General features: G+C 40.4%; 1 protein-coding gene across 1 annotated transcript in view; it reads left to right on the top strand.

Annotated features, from left to right (window-relative positions):
• Positions 1–22,286, top strand: part of NR1H4 (nuclear receptor subfamily 1 group H member 4) — a 48,294-nt gene extending 26,008 nt beyond the window's left edge. Inside the window, exons 7-9 of the mRNA XM_014519964.2 lie at positions 1–99; positions 19,911–20,024; positions 21,635–22,286. The exon at positions 1–99 is cut by the window's left edge and continues 72 nt beyond it. Of these exons, the coding sequence (XP_014375450.1) occupies positions 1–99; positions 19,911–20,024; positions 21,635–21,873 (452 nt within the window). The 3' untranslated portion in view covers positions 21,874–22,286. The remainder of the gene's footprint in view (positions 100–19,910; positions 20,025–21,634) is intronic.
• The last annotated feature ends 1,030 nt before the right edge of the window (positions 22,287–23,316 follow it).

The following is a 23,316-nucleotide window of genomic DNA, read 5'->3' as shown; positions in this document are numbered from 1 at the left end:
CAGCAGTAGAGGCCATGTTCCTTCGTTCAGCTGAGATCTTCAGTCGTAAACTTCCTACAGGACATGCTGACCTCTTAGAAGAAAGAATTCGCAACAGCGGTAGGTACTCTTTTTAGGGGGAAAAAAACCTTACTTCCGTGGGTCAACATTTGCTCTTGAAATGGTAGAAAAAAAATATCATGTTAGTAATAAAATAGTTTATCTTAATGCTGGTTTTCTTGGTGTTCACTAGCACAAATTTCAGTCAGTCTCTAATCCAAAGGTAATAAAGATTTAATTGTAAATATGAGGGTGTTTCAGAAAGTAATAGCAAAATAGCTGTCCATGATGTATCTCTGTGACAAGGTGGAGAACTACACAGTAGTAGGGAACATGGATGGCAGCATTATCAAGTACACCCATCATTTACAATTACGTACATGTGGCCCAGTAAATGATCATTGCACACAAAATGTTTTTATTAAAAAAACTGCTGTTACTTTCTTAAACACCCTCATACATTATAAATATTATGACTAACATTATAGAAATTGAATGTCTCTCTACAAGGTTAAATATCAAAGAACTGTGAAACTAAATCTTCATTCTAAAAGTTATTCAAATGAAGTGTCTGTTTGTACAGGTTTCCCTTGCTTTATGCTGTACACGTGTTCCTGGAAAATGGCGCATAACTCAAATTCGCATAAAGGGAACCCATTTTACAATGTAACAATAGGGATGCGTTCTGAGATCTCAAATGTATTGACCCCCAATCCCATTTCTATCACTTTTACAAGACAATTTTGGTACTCATCAACAGCAGAGAGGGGTAAGAGATAAGCTAGCGGGATGCATAGAAGCCATAATGGGGATGGCAGTGACAGAAACATGTGCCGTAGACAGCGAGTGAGGAGCACAGATCCACACAGGAGACTATATTTTGGTGCTCATTGCTCCTACAATGCACCGCATAAAGCAGCTGACTGCGGGCTTCCACCACACCGATTGCATAAGACCTCGCATATAACGAATTTTTGGTATAAAAAAGGCCATTGCATAAGAGCTAATTCGCACATACAGAACCCACAGAAAGCAAAGGGAGACCTGTATGTTTACAACTGTAATTAAAGTTATAAAGGTAGTAGGAGCATTGTAGCTTATTACTGTATGTTATTGTAAAGGGAACAAACTACTACTCTGGGTCATTTGGTAAAAAGGATGAGAGTGAATAATGATTACGTTATTCAGTAAAGTCCGTAAATATTCTGTTTCAGACATCTGTCAGGGGTTTGGCCTGTATCATGGAGTTTTACTGTGTTTGAACATAGTTCTCAGCAGCTGCATAACCAGATGAGGAGTAGATACTGTTTAGCAGACAGTGCAGAGCAAGAAAAGCCATGATCTGCACTATAACACCTAATTGTTATCATGCCTTCAGTGGTTGGTAACAAAATGCTGAACGTGGTTTGTCCTGTTCTATGATGATCCAGACTCAGCCTCTGGTCATCCAATAATATGTCTGTAGTAAAATTTTAGTAGATCAAAGAAATGAGTAGCCTTTGCACTGCAGTCAGAAGGAGACTGCTTTTATTTCTGAGTTTGCCCTGTTACTTTTCTGGGCCAAAGGATTGAAGAAAAAGCAAAAGCACCTCATTCATTCCTGAATGAATGAGGACACCTATGCTGTCTCTGGCCTGAGAAGCTAATGATTCAAACTGATCACTGAGGGGGGGAAATCGTTAAGTGATGGAGGAATGCAGAGTCAGAGATTATAAATTTAGTTTGCTGCAGTATGCAGAATGACAATTTTTAGTTTAATGTTTTTAATTTTCTGCTGTTTTGCTCTCTTTAAAAAGATTTTTTGTAAGAGGGTGGCCTTAAGGAAAGATGGCTAGTTAGACTGAAGGGCTGCAGCAGGGGGAAGGTTAATGAGGGCATGGCTCACTGGGAAACGAAAACCCCAGCAGGCAGAACGGACCAGGGAGATGAAGGAAAAGCACCAGGCAGAACCTATGAGGAGGACAAGCCTGAGAGAGGAAGGCTGAGGCCACAGCAGACCCAGCCCTGGGTCCAGTGCAATAAGGTTTTCATTTGCTTACTTTGTGCAATGAAAGTCTGTTTATGATGGGGCAGGCTGGGAGGTGCTCCAGATAACAAAGGCCAGCAGATTTAAAGGATCAAGGAGAAAATCCCAAATGAGGGGGCAGTGAAGAAGACAGCACAAAAGTGCTCATTTGGAAAGACAAGGAAGGGGCTTGAAACTAATACAAAGGGGGATGCAGACCCTGAAAAAACACTTGATTTTTGCCTTAGTGGCATGTGATAAATATGAGGTTGGTAACATCCTTATGGTTACATTGGCAGAGAATAAGATACATGCCTGGGAGTCCAGTGATGTACACTAAGCCATTGTACTAAATTGTAGCTGATCAGAAATTTTTAATTGGAAGTTGTCCATCAGAAAAAAGAAAACAGTAGTGGTTGGTTTTGTGTGCATGTTCTTTTATTTTGTCTTTTTCCCCTGAAAAATGTTATCCTAGAAAAATGATCCCAGCTGAACACATTAATTTTGAAAACAGCTGCTCTTTTAATTAGGTCAGTAAGTGTGTACGTGCTTTCTTGTTCAAAGTGTCAAACTGTACATTTACAACAAAAGCAGTAGATGTTTTCATTCAGAAAAATGTTTCTATCTATATTAAATAGCACCTGCCCTTAGTGATTTTTAAAAATACACAGTAGAATAGTTTAGGTTCTTATTACTGTGACATATCTTGTCATATTGTCAAAACTTAGTAGTAGTGCAAAATATGTTGTTAAGATGACTTCATATAGTTCTACATCTTACATTATGTACTACTATTGTTTTTTCATGAAATAATGTAGAGCTAGTAAATAAAATGTTAACCTAAAAAATTCAAAATAAAAGTTTTAAAGTGAAATCTTCCCCAGACATTTTCTAAAGCTGAATTTCTATCTTAATTTTTTTTAATTGTTTTTTTCCTGCTTTAGAACAGATTTCAAAATATCAAAATTTCCCATAAGATGGCAAGTTTCAACCAGGTCTATCATAAATATTTATATCTTCCTGTACTTTGAAAGATACTTGATAGAGACATCTTCCTCTTACCCATGAAAGGAGGGAGAAAAGTACTTCCTGGGGTCAGCCAGTCTTTCCCCCTGAATTATGGCAGGATATATTTGTTCATTTGGTTCATGTTAATAGGAAGAATACGAAAATGTATCCCTGCCCCAGTTTTACGTTTTTCTATTCAATACACACTTGAGTCAACCCATTATTATTTCCCTTCACTTTACTATATAGATGCTGGCATAAGAAACAATAAAGTAGCCTTGTATATCTTTTTCTTAGGTTAGTGTTAATTTAGTTGATGCCATTCCAGGTATTAACTGTCAATGCCCCTACAGCAGCACAGAAGTCATCCAAGATTTCTTTTTGTTGTGCTATATGCTTTCATTTTTCACTGAATAACACAATATTGTCATTGTCACAAGCTAGAGCATCTCTGTAGAAGTGGCAACATCTTCTGTATGTAGAGCCTTAAATATATCTTTAAAATGTCAATCTCAGTCCATACTCTTTGTGAGGAGCTGCTTATCTGTTAGTAACAACAGTTCATCTGCATTTGGAATAAACACTTTGAGGACTGCAGCTTAGTCTGAGTGTAGCATAACACTTTTCAGACTATAATTTTTTTTTAGCAAATATTTCTGGGCATTGAGTGGAATTTCGTAACAAACTCTAGCTTTATTCAATACCACTCAAGCATATTTTACATGAATGAACCCTATGTTTGTGCAATGGTTGTATAGATCTACTGTATGGCCTTATCAGATCCCAGGAGGGATGCTACCAAGTATGCCCGTCCACCTGATCTCACTCAGGAGTGAGGTGGTAAAGCTCTTCAGTGCTAGCCTCTGTGGCCATTCGTAAGCAAAGCAGCAACTGAGGTCTCAAGAGCAGCCATGGGGAGATGCCTTTAGAGCAGCTGTACTGCTGCATTTCTAAGTTTGGTGTGAGCAGGAGCAGGGCAGTGAGGGTATACTCAGGAGTATTCCTCTCAGGACATGCCAAGGGTGCAGTGTAGATATACCCTTTGCAATGTGCACTGTCAAACTTGTGATCTTCCAATGCAGACTAGAATAAAAGAAAAGTTCAAGGTGCTGTAATCTCATTAAGATTGAGTTTGTTAGTCATAGGATCATAGGAAAGTAGAGCTAGAAGAGACCTCATGAGGTCATCTAGTCCAGCCCCCTGCTCAAGGCAGGTTCATCCCTGACTAAACCATCCCAGCCAAGTGTCTGTCTAATCTGCTTTTGAACGTTGCCCACATGGAGATTCCATAACTTTTCTAGGTAGCCTGAGAAGTTGTTCCAATGCCTGACTACTCTCGTAGTCAAAAAGTTTGTCCTAATTTCCAGCCTAAATTTCCCCTGCTGCAGCTTGATGCCATTGCTCCTAGTCCTGTCCCCTACAACCACAGAGAAAAACCCATCTCCATCCTCTCTATAATCACCCTTCAGGTATTTGAAGACCATTACTAATTTCAAAACTGAAATTAAATTTTGTATTTTTTTAGCCTGGAATGAAAGTAATAAGTCTTAATTCAGCCACGCTGATGCTTGAATCCTAAATGGGCTTAATGAATTAAATTACACAAGATAACTTTCTTGGGTTAACGTGTGTTTAGAGAAAAATATCTATTAGTAAATAAAGATGGTGTCTGAATCAGGGGGCTTGGTCCTACCAAGACATATGGGAGGAGTTGCACTGAGTTTGATGGGATAAATTGGAGAAGCAAACTTATCAAGTGTCTGTAAGGTTGGGCTTGAATCAGAACAAAATAAATGATAAACTTGGGGCTGATTCTGAAGTATTTCTTCATGCTAAATACAACACTAGTAATTTTGAAATTAGCAAAGCTACTCGAACTAAGATGGTGGTATAAAGATATTCAATGATATATAATACTAAAATGATATATAATAGTACAAATCCATCAATACAGTGGTTCCAATATTTTTCTAAATATAAAACTTGGCCATGCAGTTCATCGTACAAATATCAGAATACCTTTGATAAGACTGATAGGAAAACTCAAGTTCTCATTGGCAGAAACAGGAGAGCCTTAAAAGCTTGGCAGAACAACATCAACTTCAAACAGAAGGAAGACATTTACCACCCCATTAAAACCAAGACCCAGGGGAAAATGTGAGAGTGAAAGAACAAGTGGTAGGAGAACAAAGCAAAAGAGATTCAAAAGTTTGCAGACAGCCATGACATGCATAGTTTCTTCAGTGCAGTCAAAGTTATGTATGGGTCACGCATACAAGAAGCCAGCTTTTAGAGGTCCAAGGATTGAAGAACACTCTTTAAAGAGTCCACCATCAGTAAACAGTGGAATGAACACTTTCAAGAGCTCATGAACCAAGCTTATAATATCGAAGGCAATACTATTGAAGCCATTTCATAACATCCCATAGATCCACCAATTTATCAAAAGACCTTGAAATCCATTAAGCAGATGAACAGCAACAAAGCATATGGTTCTGATGGAATACCAAATGAAATTTATAAAATGGTGGGAAAAATCTCTCTTCCTAACTGCTTGCCATTATTCTGAAAATCTAGAAATATGAGCAGATATCCAGTGATTTGAGAGATGCAAGAATCACTATTAAAGAAAGGAGATGGATCATATTGCAGCAATTATTGCGGTATTGGAGTCCTGTTTGTAGCTGGAATGATCCTTGCCTATGTCACAGAATCAAAGAATCATAGAAAAGGAGGGTTGGAAGGGATCTCAGGAGGTCTGGTCCAACTCCCTGCTCAAAGCAGGACCAGCCCCAACTAGATCATCCCAGCCAAGGCTTTGTCTACTCAGCTCTTAAAAACCCCTAAGGACTGAGATTCTATAACCTCTCTGGGTAAACTGTTCCAGTGCTTTACTAGCCTTGTGGTGAGAAAAAAGCGGCAGCCCTCTCCATGGACTGCCACCTTGACAGGTGGAGAGGCTTGTATGTACTGATGACCCCATAAGCAATACCATTGGGAGTCTTGTACTTTTGTACTCCTGGCAGGGTCACCCATGGCAGTAAGATCAAAGGTGAGGTATCAGATAAAGAGCAGCCCAACATAACATAAAGACCTCAATGGTGGAGCAAGCAGATGAAGAAAAAATACTTCTCAATGGTATTGAAGGCTGAAGTGGAAAAGTAACTTCAGTCATCTTGGATCTTCTTACCACTGGATACAGGTTTCTCCTCCACCAAGATCCATGTGGTTCCAATGTTCAATGGCCTCATGTAAAACAAATCACGCGCAGGCCTCTCCCACTGGATCCAACATCTACCACAATAACCAATCACTAATACCCATAACCTCTACAAAGTCCCGTGGCAATGGATGAGTGGTGATGGGGACAAAGTGATCTCTGGGAGTCCCTAGTCATGGATCCACATGCAGGCAGCCGTCACGTGTTGGTTGCTTCCATTGAAATGGGACAGGAGGGTGAGCTGGCAGCTGCGATTGCCACTGAGCAGTCCTTTTTAGGATCTCCTCTGTTCACCTTGCATAGGGAGGGTTCTAGAAAAGGTGCCCCAAACATAGGCTGTTGCAACTTATCTTACCTGACTGAATAGCTGCTTCCAGAGGGATTACTCAAATTGCGGCTAAAGGAAATGGAAGGAAAGGAAACAAGACCGAGAAATACGTGGTCCCGATCTTACCTTTAACTACCACCTGTGGCATTTGCCAGTCTGTGGCTCTAGGATCAGCCTTCTTAGCCATCAATGGTCTCATTAACAACCTTTTACTTGACCCGTGGGAGGGATCATCCTTGACCATGAGGGATTGCTGTTGGTGAGAGTTTTTCCTAATATCTAACCTAAACTTCCCGTGCTACATTGATCCTTGCTCTGTCATCTGCTACCACTGAGAGCAGTCTAGTTTCATCCTCTTTGTAGCCACCCTTCAGGTAGCTGAAGACGGCTATTAAGTCCCCATTCAGTCTTCTTTTCTCTATACTAAATAAGCTGAGTTCCCTCAGCCTCTCCTCAGAAGTCATGCCCCCAGCCCATTAGCCATTTTTGTTGCCTTCTATGGACTCTCTCCAATTTTTCAACATCCTTTCTGTAGTTGGGGGCCTCAAAATTGGACACAGTACTCCAGATTTGGCCTCACCAGTGCAGAATAGAGGAGAATAATCACGTTCCTTGATCTGCTGGCAACATTCCTTCTAATGTAGTTCAATATGAAGCCTTGTTGGCAACAAGGGTATGCTGTTGGCTCATATTCAGATTATTATCCACTGTAACCCCCCAGGTCCTTTTCTGCAGAGCTGCTGCTTAGTCAGTCTATCCCCAGCCTGTACCAGTGCATGGGATTGTTCTGTCTTAAGTGAAAGACTTTACTCTTATCCTTATTGAACTTCATGAGATTGCTTTTGGTCCAATCCTCCAATTTGTTGAGGTGTCCCTGAATCCTAGCCCTACCCTCCAGCACATCTACTACTCCTGCCACCTTGGTGTCATCTTCAAGCTTGCTGAGAGTATACTCCATCACATCTTGCAGGTTGTTGATGAAGATATTGAACAAAACCAGCCCCAGGACTGACCCCTGGGGCATTCCACTTGATACCAGCTGTCAACTAGACATAGAGCCATTGGGCATCTTTACACATGCTTCAGTGGTTGAGTGGTGGTGCACTTTAATTACAGAAGATCCAAGAGCAGCTTCAAATTAAAGTGCCCACAGCATCTCATGTATGCAGTGTCCCATGCTTCAAAATGGTGGCAGGGTGCTTTAACTAAAGCTCATTCAACAAGCTTTATTTAAAGGCCTCCCCCCCACACCCTGGCCATTTTGAAGTTCAGGGATGCTGAACACATGAGATGTGGAGGCTGCTGGAGCATGTTAATTAGCTCACTGAAGAGTTCTCTGCTAAGCCAAGCTGGTCTTCTGCCCTGCTCTCTAGTCTTCCTGCATATCAAGATGGTTAATTCCTGTGTCCTCAATAAAGTTTCTTTAAAGTACAGCCAGCTTTCCTGGACTCCTTTCCTCCTCAGACTGGCCTCCCAGGGGATCATGCCCATCAGTTCCCTGAGTGAGTGGAAGACTGCTTTTCTGACATCTAGGGTCCTTACTCTGCTGCTCTCTTTCCTTCCTTTCCTCAAGATACTGAACTCAAACATACCATGGTTGCTGCTGCCCAAGTTGCCATCCACTTCTCTGTTCCCTACCAATTCTTCCCTATTTTGAAGCAGCAGGTCAAGAAGAGCATGGCCTTAGTTGGCCTCTCCAACACTTGCACCAGGAAGTTGTCTCCAACCGTCTCCAAAAACTTCCTGGATTGCTCATGCATTGCTGTCCTTTCCTCTCAGCAGATGTCAGGGTGATTGAAGTCCCCCAGAAAAAACAGGGCATGTAATCTGGAAACTTCCACTAACTGTTTGAAGATAGCCTCATTCACCTCATCCTCCTGGTTTGATGGTCTATAGCAGACACCTAACATGATATTACCCTTGTTGCTCTCCCTTCTGACCCTAAACCAGAGACTTTCAGCAGGCCTATCTCCAGTTCCATACTGGAGCTTTGTGTAGTCTTACAGCTCTTGTACATAAAGAGCAACTCCTCTTCCTTCTCTTCTCCCCTGCCTGTCCTCCCTGAACAGTTTATACCCATCCATGACAGTGCTCCAGTCATGCGAGCTATCCTACTGAGTCTCTTTTATTCCAATCACCAGACTGTTGTCATCTCTACTCTGTTGTATACGTGGGAAACTTGGACAAGATACTGAAAACACGTGAAAGCGTTGAAATATTACCATAAGTGATGTCTTAAAAATATGCCATATTAATTGGAAAGATGGAAGAACTGAGCCAGTTCTGGCTCAAGCAAACACCACCAGGATTGAAGCTGTGTTTATATGGTACCAGCTCTATTGGTCAAGACATACCATATAAGTCCTAGTCCCAACCAGTCCCAAAACAAGTCCTATGCTCCCAACGTACTAATGGTCACTGCTCTAGAGGTGGGCAAAAGAAGAGATTCAAGGACACCTTGAAGGCCAATCTGAAGAAATGCAATATTAACATCAATACCTGGGAGACTCAAGTGCTAAATTGTTCCCAATAGCACTATGATGTACAAGGCATCGATCATTTTGAGCAAACTTGCTTCACTATGGAGGCAGATAGACAAGAGACACAAAGAGAAAAAGCTGTGACCCAGCATCACCAAGATCTACTTTTTCCTCCCAGCACTATTTGCCACATCTGCAGTTGAATATGTACATCTCAGACTGGCCTCCTCGGTCATCTGTAGACTCACCAATGACTTCTCTATTTACTGCTGCTGCTGATCTGTCATCCTCATTTTGAGGGACTGCTGCTGCTGACCTGAATACTAAAGTTTATTTTCCTTGTATTTTATTGGATTTTTACAAGTTAATTAGCACTTGGCAAATCTGATGCCTTTGCTTGCAAATTTTCTTCATGTCAGAGTGGGTCATCATTAGTGAAATGTTAAGCTATATCTTTGCCTCTCTCTCAAAAACTGTCTCTTTAGTTGAATAGTTCCTAGAACATCTGCTGCTGATCATTAGATTGATGCAGAATTTCAAAATGGAGTAAAAATTTAGTGGCACATGTAGCCATATCCAAAATAGTTGTTTTATTATGAGAGAGTATTGAAAAATTAAAGGTTCTTTTAGGTGTTCTGAAGACTAAGGCATAGACACAAGAAATGCTGTTAGTTTATGGTACCAGCCAGCTTTGGAACAGAAAAGCCCACCTTAAAAGATATTCCAGCATTTTGTATTGTCCACATTTTGGTAGTCAGGTTATTTAAAATGTATAATTAGTTAGAGAAAATAGTGGTTTTAGTAGTGTAGTGGTTTTCATGTTTGCGTCTCATGTGGCAGGTCCTCCATTTAATGGCACAGTGGCAAGCAGTCATAGGTGTGTTTTTATGCACCCAGAGGTACATGTTTGACTCTTACTTTGGACTGTGTCTAAAGCTGACCACGCTATAAAGGGTTGACCAGGTACCTGGTCATTTGGACTCAGGAATTAGATTTAGCAGGACATGATGCTAGCTATATCAGTCTTCTGTGGGCAGCTAGTTACAGAAACTGGCATGCCTTAATCATCTTAATCCAATAGGCCATCTGATCTCACATGAATCTTTTCTTTGAGCTATTGAAGACTTTGGTCTAGCACACACAGAAAATCAAATCTTATTTTAAAAACTTTTCACAGGACCAGACAAACTGAATCATTGACTTCTGATATCTAAATTTTCAAAAGTGACTGGAGAACTGGGATGATTCCATGTTAAATTGCCTAACTTGACACACATTTTAGGGGCCTAATTTTCATAAAGTTCTGATCATGCAAACAAAAATTATATTGTTACACTTGGTTCTTAGTCAGAACTTCTATCCATAACATAAGACAACTTTTAGGTGCAGACAAGTGTTCAAATGTCATCTAGGCTCCATTGTCAAGCTTTGAGATGTATATACCCATAAAAATTTTTAAAAAAAGGCTGCCTAAAAGTCACAGGCTGTCCAGTGTTTTGTCATCTGTCATGATATTCACTTGGAAACTGCTTTCATCTATTAATATTTATGCTTCCCTTTCTTCAGTTGTATTGAATTTTTTTTCTGATAAAGAAACCAGAGATTTTGTGGTGATGACCTTTCAGCATTAGCAGTATTCATTTTTATTCTTATGCTGATATAGTATGTTTTTATTTATTAGTGGGAATATATTGCCTAAGTAGCAGCACATCTCTCTAGCTGCTTTGTTTATGCCCTCAGGGTCTTTAACATAATATGTTATGAAAGTTCTTTCATTAGATATTCCTAAGGATGAAATCCTTTCCTGTGCTGGCTACTAATGAAACCTAATTAACAGTACAAAAAATGTTGAACATTAATGAGAGCTTGTGTCATTTATTTATGTTAATTAATGCTTCAGAACACATACACAACATTGTAGCTGATTGATCATTTCTGTGCAAGGCTGGTATTTTGGTAATTTCATGTTTAATTTATTTTTCCAACTTTAAAAGCAATTTATAAATTCCACTTACTAGCAGTGCAACAATATCCTTAGAACTTAACAAAATATCCAGCCCTTACTGAACATATTTACAATATATATCTGCTTTTTCAGCAGTCATGAAGAACTAGATTCTGATACTCTCCTCTAGATCTTATTTCACAAATTGTCACTGATGTCAAATATCTAGAAGTAATGTGATCAGATTTGACCCTGAACTTTCCATGAATAGAGGAATATTTGTTTTATTATGAAATGCACCATTGTCTTCACGGATGGGTTACAGATGCTAAAGTACAGTCACTTATGTGCAGAGCTACTGTTTTGAAGTATTGGCAGGAAGCCATCTTCTGTCCTGGGATATGAATACATCGTTTTCACTGACTACAATGAGGAACTCACATCTGCATCCATGGGAAAATTTTGGCTCAGGAATAATCACTGTTTCTAGCTTTTATTATTTAAATTACTGGATACTTGGGGGCCCAAAACATAGGCCACTGGACTTGGCCTGTATATACACAGAAGAACAAGTTGGTCCTTGTTTATAATCTAAATATAACACAAGAAAGAAGAGATGGATGCAAACAGACCCATGGGGCAGTTACACTGCAACAGTAAGACAGTATTAATCAGAAGCAAGGTTCCCTCTAAGCGGCTGCGCACACACAAAAAAATCTTGCCACTCATTAACTTTTTAATGCTGTGTGGCTTCCCGGAGAGGAGCTGTGCTGTGGCTTCCTGGAAACCCGGAGTGCGGAGGACTCAGAAGTGGTCCGTAGTTAGGACAGGGATCTCTGGGGCCTACAAAAATCTTGACAACATTTACATGATTGCTGCGTTAGGATCCCACATCTCACAGACGATTCTCATTGGACCCTTCATAGCAGACCTTTATGTCCAAATCAACATTGGGCCCCAAAACTCTTATCTGGGTATCTGTCTGCCCAGCTTCAGCCCTTTTTATCTGACTGAGACCCTTCAGTCTAGGTCCACTGCCTCAGACCCTAGCTTCCTGGGTCTCAACCCAATAGTGGAGGGTGCTTCTCAGGCATACTGCCTGTGGCATTGGACAGTTCATCTACAGCCATCTCCTCCAAGAGAACCTCTTCCTGCTGCCTGCAAGATTAGATTCCCCTGCTAGCCCTCAGGTCCTGGTTTTATGAGCCCCAGAGCTCCACCCCTTCCTGCTCACCCCCTTTCCCGACACACACAGGGGTTTCCGCTTTGCTTGATAATCAGTCTCCCTCCCCACTCCCTGCAGCTTAGCTCAACCGCTTCTACTTGGTCTAATGAGATTTGGCTATTCTTGCCCTGCACCTTCCCAAGGTCCCCCAGCCTTGGGGTTCGCATTCTTGTTGTGGATGGCTGTTGTAGTCATTGGTCCCTGTGGGCTACAAAAGTCCTGCTCCTCCTCTGATTGCAGTTAACAAGGTTAGGATTCCCTGTTGCAAGGAGTATTGACTTCTTGATGAGAGAGAGGTTGTAGAGGGCCTTGAGGCAAGGACAAATATGTGCTAATAAAAGGGAGGACACTAGAATGCAAAAGAAGAGTGACATGGTCAAAGCAACCAGGTTAGGAAAATGATCTTTGCAGCGATATTCGGGATGGATTTGAGCAGCACAAGTCTGCATTCATCAAGACCAGAGAAAAGGATGTTGTAGCAACAAGAATGGCTGCTGTCTACATGGATAGGAAAGGCTGTATCTTATATATGCAGGACAGAAAGAATTTTCAAGACTTATGCATGGTCTGGGCATGGGACCTTAGTGCATTGAGTCAAAGATGGCATCCAGGTATATGGAGAGACAGGCAGAATGGTGGTATTGTCCACAGTGATAACCAACTGAATGACAACACATTCAAACTGCGATTCTTCACTATTTAAAAGGAAACCTCCTTAAATTAGAATGATTCTTAACATCTTCAGTAACACTTTTCTGCATTGAATAGAACATAGGAAAAGGCCTTTTCTATTTATGCATTGTCTATAAGGAAGCTTGTTCAAGATTAAAACTCTAATCCAGTTGTGTTCAACCTCTGGCCTGTGGGTCAGATCTAGTTTGTGAGGCCATACTATCCACCCTGTGGGTTTATCCACAGATCTGGAAATTTGGCAGTGGGAGACTGGTGCAGTGTTAATTGCTGCCCCCCTGCTGCCAAATTTCCAGACCTATGGGGAGCTCTATAGGCCAGATGATGTGGCCCTGCATGCTAGATTGGGCTCCTGCAGTGGGGCTTGCATGGGGAATTCACTCTGGGACCAAATATGGCCATGGAGTCAGGCCAGCATTTGAGATCACGTTGTGTGTGGGGTGGGGCAGGCGTGCATGGCCGGGAAGTGCGCTTGTGAACTAACCCCCATGAAGGCTGAGTATGACAGCTCTAATCACTAAGCTACAGGCCTGACACTGCCCAGAACCCTTCTCTTAAGGCTGGCCTACTGCACCTTGCATTGGATAAACATAAGCATAAGAAAGGTGAAGGATCTGAGTCTATATGTCTATTTTCTGGTGCTGCAATTTCTCTTTTAGGTGGCCTTTCCCATGCCACAGCCTACACCATCTGAAACCCATACAGAGACTGGGTGAATCTGGCCCGTTGGATCTTTTGATGATTTTTACCAGTAACATTTCAATGAAATAGAAGTCAAAGCTTCAAGAGAAAGTTTCTGAGTCTGGAAAACAGTTTTGATAGAGAAGATTCTGTGTGAGATGCACTGTAGTTTAAGAAGTAATTAATATATTTTACTTTCAGTAAAATGGCAGTTAATTTACTGCTAGGTTTAATATCCACCGACACCTTCACATTTATCCAGACGAGAGATCTTTTCACTTGTATTAACACTACAGTCTTAGTCATCAGGACAAAACATTCACCTTCATAGAAATTGTTTTTAAACATCTGGATGTCCTAAGCACTACTCTAAAGCTTACCTTCAGGTGTATCAATCTATTTTTTTGTTATTTACAAGACAAATTAAGATAGGTGCATACACAAAATAAAGACCTAACAAGTGATAGATATGGGAAAGGATTACCCACTCTCTCTGGTTACGTTAATTCTTATATATTTGTGATCTGAAGTTGTAGATCCTATGCAAGCAAATTTCCTATTACCTCTATTGTAGGCTCAAATTCTCAAAGTAGGCAAGATGAAGATTATTTGTATATAAACTATAGGTATTACTGAATTTTTACAATATGTAAAGTGTTCTGAACCAATGGGACTCTGTTTTGAAGAACTTTTAGTCTAATAGTTTGATGGAGCTCTCAGTGAAATCAGTGGAATGCATCTCCTATCAATGTCACTGGCAGATAACATCCAGCCATTAGACTAAGATACTGAAGTAGATTAATAAACTTCATAGACAAATTGATCCTGCTGGCACAAGTTCATACATGATTTCACCAAATGGAACACAGATTTAGGATGTTCTTTGTACCTGGGTTGCTTCATAGAATAAATGCGACTAGCTGAAGTTTTTTGAGAGAGGGAAGAAACAATGCATGATGAACGTTAATCAAGAAGATAGTCCTATATTAATTGTACAGTACAGAACCTTTATAAATAAGAGAAGTAATATTTGTTGAAAATGTGTTTCATTTTAATTTTTAACTGGATTTTTCAAACACAGTAGTTTCTAGCTTCACTTTTAAAAATGTGAACTTGCAGCAGTAGCATTTAAGATCACATGGCTCAAACAAAATTATCCAAACTATACCAAAAGCCACCTCTAATTTGCTACCTGAGGAGCTAAATGGAGATGAAACAATCTATATATTTGATAAGAGAAACTATAACCCTGAACATTTCTCTGTTTTTTCTGATGATTTATAGAGTCCAAGTTGAAATATTTTCAATTGTATTAGAAAACAGCCCCCTCTTGTGATGAAACAGCAGCTAGTTACAAAAGCATAATGAAATGATGTGAAACAGGCCTGTAGAAATACAGATGTAATGAAACTCAAAACCTGGAGAAGTCTCCTCATGAAAACTGGTCTTTTAAAATATATATTTTAGCTTTTAACAGTCTCTTGCTTCATTTGACTATTGCAGTATTTTCAGACTGTATTCCTTTTATTAGTAGCATAAGCACAATCTTTATTGCTCTAACCTTCCTTTTCCTTCTTCCAACCTTTATGTTTCTCTGTAGTGCGGTGCTTGGGTTAGGGGCTTATTATACTGGGCACTGTACATACATATCCTAAAATAGTCCTTGCCTCAAAAAGCTTACTATCTAAATTTTAAAAACTGTATAGCAGGTAGATGAATCAAATCTCCTATGTTTACTGGGAAATCCTTGTAAGTTTAAAAAAAATAGGTTAGATGATTTAGAAAGAACAGACACTTCCTTGAGCGAGGGGTTATACTAGATGATCTCTTGAGGTCCCTTCCAGCCCTATTTTTTATGATTCTATGATTTCTAAACTGAAAGCAGGATTTGCTTGGTAATATCTTTTATTGGACCAGCTATAAATTTGGGACATGTTAGATATGTTTTGGGGCACTTTCGCAGGTCACCCTTGTGAATTTTCTATTTAAATAGTGAATGTGTAGCCACATCTATAATGTTTGGGCCAACTGGCACTGTCCCACAGCAGTGATACTTAGCTTGCCTGAAGTGCCTTGGAAACACGGTTATTTTGTTTCTAGTTTATGAAGCAGCTTCTTCCTGAAATCTGTGCCAGTAATGGCCTCTACACCTGGCCTATTAAGATTCAAGCAATATTTTAAATAAAAGAACTAACAGTTGCATGGCCTTGTCTGTGTTAAACTGCCCTTCCGTCCACTATATATGGCATATTACATCTTAGTCAGTACCAACTGTAAAACCGTTGGGTCAAGGCTTGTATCTTCAGTCTGTCTGTCTTCAGACCATCATGCACACCTCTACTACTCTACCTTATTGTCAAACAACAACAACAATTGGCTGCCACAGCTCAGATGATGCGAAGGAGCTCTGACCTGTGTAGGGTACTTGTACTGGGATACACATAATTTGGCCTAGAAATTGGGATAAAATCCAATATATATATTTGAAATTCCATTAGTCATGTATCTGGCCACACTCTAGGGGATTGGTCTGCCTTCCTTTTTCTTCCATGTCCTATTGGTAAACAGCTGAACTTAAAATGACATAAATAATTTATACTGTATTACTTCTGTGCTCCATTATCATGAATGCTTTTACAGTAAGTAGCAGAAAGAGGTTGCATTTGGGCAGCCCACCACTGAGATAATCCTTCTGTGGCTATCTTAGCTACCTAAGCCTGTGTTGGTTCAGGAATCCACTGGTGCTGAGGTGCAAAGTGACCATCCCCAGGTTGTTCTATTGACTGAAGACATTTTTACTTTGCATGAAAGTAGACCATGCATCAGACTGACTGAAGAGCATGGCACAGAAACTCAGCAGTCCCAACATCAAACTTTCAATAATTGAGCCAGGACTTCAAAAAATCCTGAAAATAAATAAACATGAGATTGAACATAAATGTACTCACTTGGGTACATTTTAGGTACACTTTTCAGACTTTGTGGTATGAGATGTTGCGGTATCCTGCGATCACACTTTCAAACTTCCTTCTGCAAAAATAAGGGCTGAAATTTTCTTTTTGAAATGTAAGCTGAGATACTTATATGATCACTTGACTGCAGGGACCAGAGTACTAAAGGTTGGGAGTCATGTAATAAATAGCAAGAGAACTGGCAACATCAGAAATTGAGAGAAAGAAAGTAGAAAGGGATGGCAAGGAGTGGTATCTTCCTTGGACTCCCATCTCCTCCTTTCATTTTCTATGCATGCCTTCTCCAGTTTTCCTGGTCTTCTACCAAGCAGTTGTTAAGTCAATATTGTGACACCTCTAAATGTGTAGTGCTCAAGATTTGTTCCTTAACCCTCACTAAGCCACTTTTGTGCCAGTCACTTCCAGCAGCAGTTTTGTCTGGCGTAGTTCAGTGCTAAATGATACAGATCTTTCGCATTTTTTAGTTTTCATAAGAGCTTTGGCATTTGGCTATGTCATATTTAATCATAGTGGAGCTTTGGATTGTAAGTGTTTTCTCTCTAAAGGGAATAGATGGACCCTAAAGCTTAGCAGAAACAGCTGTTCAACCTTTAAAAGAGCTAACTCTAGCTGATTATTATGAGATAATCATAGCAGAAAATTAGAGGCTCTGGCTGAAGTTTGCTGTGTCTAAGCCCCAACAGTATGATTAACTAACACATGACAAGCAGATGCTCATCATATATTTCTACTTAATTGACTCTGACCCTTCTCAAACGGGCCTGACAATGTGAAAAAATGTTATAAGAACTGTCATTATTGCTACAGATAACCTGAAATGAACACAGGCTGTTAATAATATACTTGTATGCTCACTTACTGTATGCACCCACAAAGGTTAAATTTATTCTGCAAAAAGCATGTTTTCCTTCTGCTGGAACAGTAGAAAACTTTCTTCCTATCATAGTAGACAATTACTAGTTAGTAACTGAATCAAGTGACAGCTCCATGTTTCTGTTTTCTTTCTGTGATTGAGCCAAAAGTGTTTCACTCTGGGTTTCCCAGGTGGACAGACTACAAACCACAAAGCAATATTGACTAAAACTATGCCTCAGCTTCGTTTTGTATAAATCATGCAAACTCACACATTTTCATATGGTTCCCACCCAAAATCATACGTTTGCACTCAGGATAATGCAAAACTCAAACAAATTTTCTCCTGGATGTTGGGATAACTAGGTAACAAATCATATGGTTTTCACGTGTAGGAAAAGAGTAGGTTTCTTTCCTTTGTACCTTCATGGTAAATTTCTGTGGCCTTGCTGCTACAGAAGCACTGGTCTGGACCTTATCATGGAAAGCTGACATCCAGTAGTTTGAAGCAGCTATATTGAGCAATCTAGCAACTGTTCTACTTTAATAAGAAAGTAGAAACGTACCCTGCCATCCTATAAAAATCAGCACAACTTTTTAACATGCAGCAGATGTACATGATGTTGTAGATGCACATCATTTACATCTGTTTTTACTGCCAGAGTGCTGTTAAGAAACTTGAGAGAATCAAGCCCATAATATGTAGACCCAGATACACACATGATTTTAATATAATAAAGGGCTTAGTCCGTCTGTCTAGCTGTAACGCTCTTGGAGCACTCCGATTGGTTACTGAAACAACCAATCACAGTGCTCCAAGGGTGTTACGGATAGGAGGTGTGTTGCCATGAAGGCGGGGATGGAGGGGACAGTGCGGGGTGGGGGAGCAAGGCCAGTGCCATTGGCCTTGCCACCCCTCTGGCCCTGCTCCTTGGATGTGGTGGCAGCATGGGGTGTTGGCAGAGGGGGAAGGAGAGGACAGCAAGGCAAGCTTCCCCCCCCCCCCCCCCCCCTGCTTGTGGGAGGTGGTGGCAGCGTGGGTGGGGTTTCGGGTTAGGATTAGCAAATTTCCCCCCTCCGCCCCCACTCCCACATCATTCTTGATGGGCAATTTGCTAGTTTCTTCTATAAAAGGAGGGTCAGAATTTAACCGTGGGATTTCTGGCTGGGAGAGCTCCAGATTCTTAAACCAATGAACTGCCAATTGTAAGTACAAAAGGGTGTGGGAAGATAGCTTTCCACCTTTTTATACTTACCAAAACTGTAGTCTGCATCTGTTTGGTTCTACCCAAATAATTACTTCAGTGCTAGACAATGCCATGAGGTTAGATGTACTATTGCTTATAAGTCCAAATGGTGAAGAGGAGCAAATATAACTTAGCATAGTGCCCTTCACTCAGGCCTTAAGGGTAATATCAGAGCCTATGGATTTTATCTAAAAAGAACATAGTAGTCGGATGACAAACAAAAGAGAAAGAACATAAAGAACACCAACCAATAGACCTTGACTGCCCAATAAGATCGAAATATTCATAGGCTTTCAGCCCCGATGTACTTGGATTATTCATAGTTCAGTTAGATGGTAGTTTACAATGTGACATGTTATGCCAATATGGAGTATGTAATGGCTGCCATCAAGCAAGCCTTTGAATCCTAATGGCATCTTAGACTTGTTTAAAGTCGTTAGACTTGCTGAGCACTCATCTTGCAGGCTCAATGGAAGGAGCAGTTACATCCTTTTATAAAGGAAGGTAGCTACAAGCAACAGAAGCTACTGCCCTGGGACTGACTGCAAACATAGGACACTAGAGCAGGAGTCAGCAACCCCCGGCACGCGTGCCGAGCACGGCATGCAAGGCCGTTGTGCTCGGCACACCACCGCCAGCCCAGGCTCTAAGCAGCTGCTGCCAGCCACAGAGCCCAGGCTGCTCCCAGCAGGTGGCTGGGAGGCTGCAAGCCCTGCTGCAAGCAGACCGGGCTCCGTGGGCCGGCAGCAGGCTGCAAACAGCTGCTCCGGGCTCCAGCATGTCAGCTCTCTGGCACCTTCCAAGAGACATAGTGGTTTTTTCAGCATTCCAGCCAAAAAACGTTGCCTACCCCTGCACCAGAAGATTATTTGGCAAGCGGTGCCAGAGGAGTGCCAGCCACCAATGAGAGGCGCAGTCATGCAAGAAAGAACAGAGGGACAGAGTTCCTTTGGGAAAAGGACTTCTAGAACGGTACGCTTGAAAACTGTGAGCTCCTCTTATTTCCCTGAATGCACAGTAGAAACCAACAGGACTTTGTGGATATTTTATGTAAGTAAATGAGACTGCACTGAACTCTTTTATGCATGTAGCCAGTTTTTCTTCTGATACACATGAGAAAGCCACAAATGCTGTCAATTGCTTAGGCCACTGAGGCATTAGTAAGACTAGTTTTACAATTTAAAAAATCTTTAATTTTATCACTGATTTTTTTAACAGGTATCTCCGATGAATATATAACCCCCATGTTTAATTTTTATAAAAGTGTTGGAGAGCTGAAGATGACACAAGAGGAATATGCTCTACTCACAGCAATAGTTATTCTGTCACCAGGTAATTTATAGTTCTAAAGTAAATATTTGACAGTAATTTGAGAAGAGGGAATAAAGCACCAGACAAATGGCAGATGTGTAAATCACTGGTGCTGTACATATAGGGAGTCATCAGTATCACATACCTATAGCAGCTGAATAAAAATGAACATCTCAGTTGGCATCAGAGAGGGCTTTTGTCCTCTAAATATGGAAAATTCTATTTGTTATTAATATGAGTAACAAGTATGTTGCAGCATTTCACTGTGTGAATGGAACATCAGAACTTTGAAAGGAAACTTCTCCCTCAAGTATATTTGAATAAAGAATCAATAATGAAGGGGTTAGGTCTTATGGAACAATTACCAGCTGGCATATCAGAAGCACATGCTAGAAAACCTGTGGACAACAGCAGCAAGAGGAAAGGTGGCCTTTGACAAGTTTCAATATATACTTGACGCTGTGATGCCCCATGTATTTCCTTATTCGCCTTTGTTAGCCAAGCTCCCTGGCTTGTCTACATGTTTTAGACCAGGGGTAGGCAATCCCTGGCACAGGTGCCAGAGTATGGCACGTGAAGGCATTTTGCTTGGCACATGCACCGTGGGGTGGATGGTGGGGAAGGGACTGGAGCTCTGCTGTCACAAGGATCGGACCTCTCGTAGCTCCCCTGCCTTTTGCCCCTGGCACGCCGATATCTTATAAGTCAAGGTTGCAGATGTTTTTGGCACTCTGCGCAAAAATGTTGCCAACCCGTTTTAGACACACCACTGATTCTGGTGGTGAGATATTGCATTGGATGGTGGTCCTGCTGTAGAGGTGTAGTAGTGCAGCTCCGTGCCTGGTTCCTGCCATGCCAACTGCTGCAGTGTGATCAGCTATTTCAGCAGCAATAGCTGTTTTTGGGCTTCCCCAACAAAAGGGGTGCCCAAGCTGCTGCCCTGCCTTCCCATTTATGCTACTGGCCAGTTCCTAGAGGGGAACAGGGGCACAAGGCATCTGAATTTCAGCTCCCAGGAAATATGGTGATAGCTTTTCCTAATAGGATTTTTTAAATTTTGAAACAGTTAAACATTTCTACAAACAGCAGATACTTTTCACAACAAAGTGTGTTTAGTCATAAACCTAATTTTACATTAAAAATATTTGATGGAAAATTTTGACTAGTTCTACGTGTGGCTTTGTGCAGGCCCTCTATGTTTCAGTGAATTTCATTTTAAACAAGAAAAAGCTGAGAAGTACTATTTCTTGATTATTTCTTTGTGTGTGTTTTCTTGTAACCAAAATATCCAACAAACCTCTCACCTGATCACCCTGACAAGCCGAAGGCACCAGCTGCTGGCATGGAAAACTTTTTCCCAATTTTTTTGTGTGCTAAAGTTATAATGGGTTGAAATAAGGAGCTTATAAAAAAAATCATTATTACAACACTGAGGCACTTTATTTTCTTGTTGTTTTGCAACATTCTCTGTGGCAGGTTTGACTATTGTATACAGGAAATATCTTTGCAATTCTATAGTATTGTCTGTAGTCCGTGTTTTCCTCCTAAGTAATCAAAATAAATATTTGCAATATATCAAAATTCATGCTGGCTAACTATTTCTTTCCTTATTGTTTTAAAAACAAAACCAGATCGACAGTATATCAAGGACAGAGAGTCTGTGGAAAGGCTTCAAGAACCACTGCTTGATGTTCTACAGAAACTTTGCAAACTTCACCATCCAGATAACCCTCAACATTTTGCATGTCTTTTGGGTCGCCTTACAGAACTACGGACATTTAACCATCATCATGCCGAGATGCTGATGTCATGGAGAGTGAATGATCATAAATTCACACCCCTTCTCTGTGAAATCTGGGATGTTCAGTGATGAATATTTTTATTTTGGGATTAACAACTTTTTAAAGGACCAAATTGTATTCATTTTCACTGCAATATTCATTAGTTATTTCTTTAAAATTTCTTTACTGAAGTTTTTGCAGAAACACACCATGGATTTCATAAAGAAATTTTGTTCATTATGTACTGAATATTATGTAACTATCAGTCTTTCATATGTGAATATAGAGTATATTTTCCTGTATTTATATACAGATCAGAAAGAATGTTTCAGCATCACGCAGGTACCATATTAACTCCTTCTGAAATTAAACTGATTGTATTTTAAACTCCTTTTTTAAAGTGGGACAATGCAGGTTTTATATTTGTTCTTTGCAATGCTCTTATACTTCACCTTTGTTAAAGGATATTTCAAATATTAACTATAATAAATAATGAAACTGATGGATGCTACAACCATCTCCTTTCTTTGAACATGCACAAGCTCTTATTTCCTCAAACAGATAAAAACCATGCTGTTCTGCTAAAGGTACGAAGCCTCAAAACAGTCTATACCATTACTTTTTGCATGTCATAAATATGGAGTTTCTTGTTTTCTTTGCATTATCAATATTTATAAGTAAAAATTAGATAATGTGTTCTTTGTGGAAGGCTATCACAAGTTTACCTTCCTATACATTATGTTGCATTACAGACTTATGTTACCTACTGGTACTATCTTAACAGTGGTGTCTTAAAAAAATCTTAGTTTACTTTTGGGTGCATTACCGACTCCATTAGCTACTAGTATCATCTCATTAGGATGTCTTAAAAACAAGTATGGCTAGGTATTGACATTCAAAAAGCCCAAGATGGAATCAGTCTAAATTATGTGGTTTTCTGTAAGCAGCCTAGGTTAGATTGGAGTGAACAGAATACACATTTGCCCTTTGGAGGGGGAACAAATCTTAGACCAGGTTCTGTCATTTTTAACCCAGTCTGTGGGCACATCTACATGAGTGCTTTAATGCGCAGTAGCCTATTTTACTGCGCATTAGAACATCACAGCAATAACTGTGCTAATAAGCTAATGTGCAGTAAAATTAGGCACTGTGCATTGTCAGTAAAAAAAGTGCACTTTTGCTGCTGAACATTAGGGAAGCCTAATGAGCATTTAGTTTGTACCTCACATTAGAGGGCACTTTTACACGTGCTCCAGAGGTGCTGGGATAGTGCTTTAATTACACATCTCATGTATCAGCAACCCCATGCTTAAAAATGGTGGTGGGGCCTCATGAACTAAAGCTTGATCATTGAGCTTTAGATCAAGCACCCCCTCTGCCATTTTTAAATGTGGGGATGCTGATAAATGAGAGACAGGAGGCTGCTGTAGCATGGCAATTGCCACGCTCCAACAGACTCAATTCATCAAGTCTGCTCTGACATACTTTAATTCTGCTCTGCACTTGTGTGTAGGTGCCCAGTAGCGTTAATA

This window comes from Alligator sinensis, unplaced genomic scaffold, assembly GCF_000455745.1.
Source record: "Alligator sinensis unplaced genomic scaffold, ASM45574v1 scaffold154_1, whole genome shotgun sequence".
In the NCBI taxonomy this organism is placed as follows: Eukaryota; Metazoa; Chordata; order Crocodylia; family Alligatoridae; genus Alligator; species Alligator sinensis.
The sequence above is the reverse complement of the archived record's forward strand: the minus strand, read 5'-3'. Positions and strand labels throughout refer to the sequence as shown.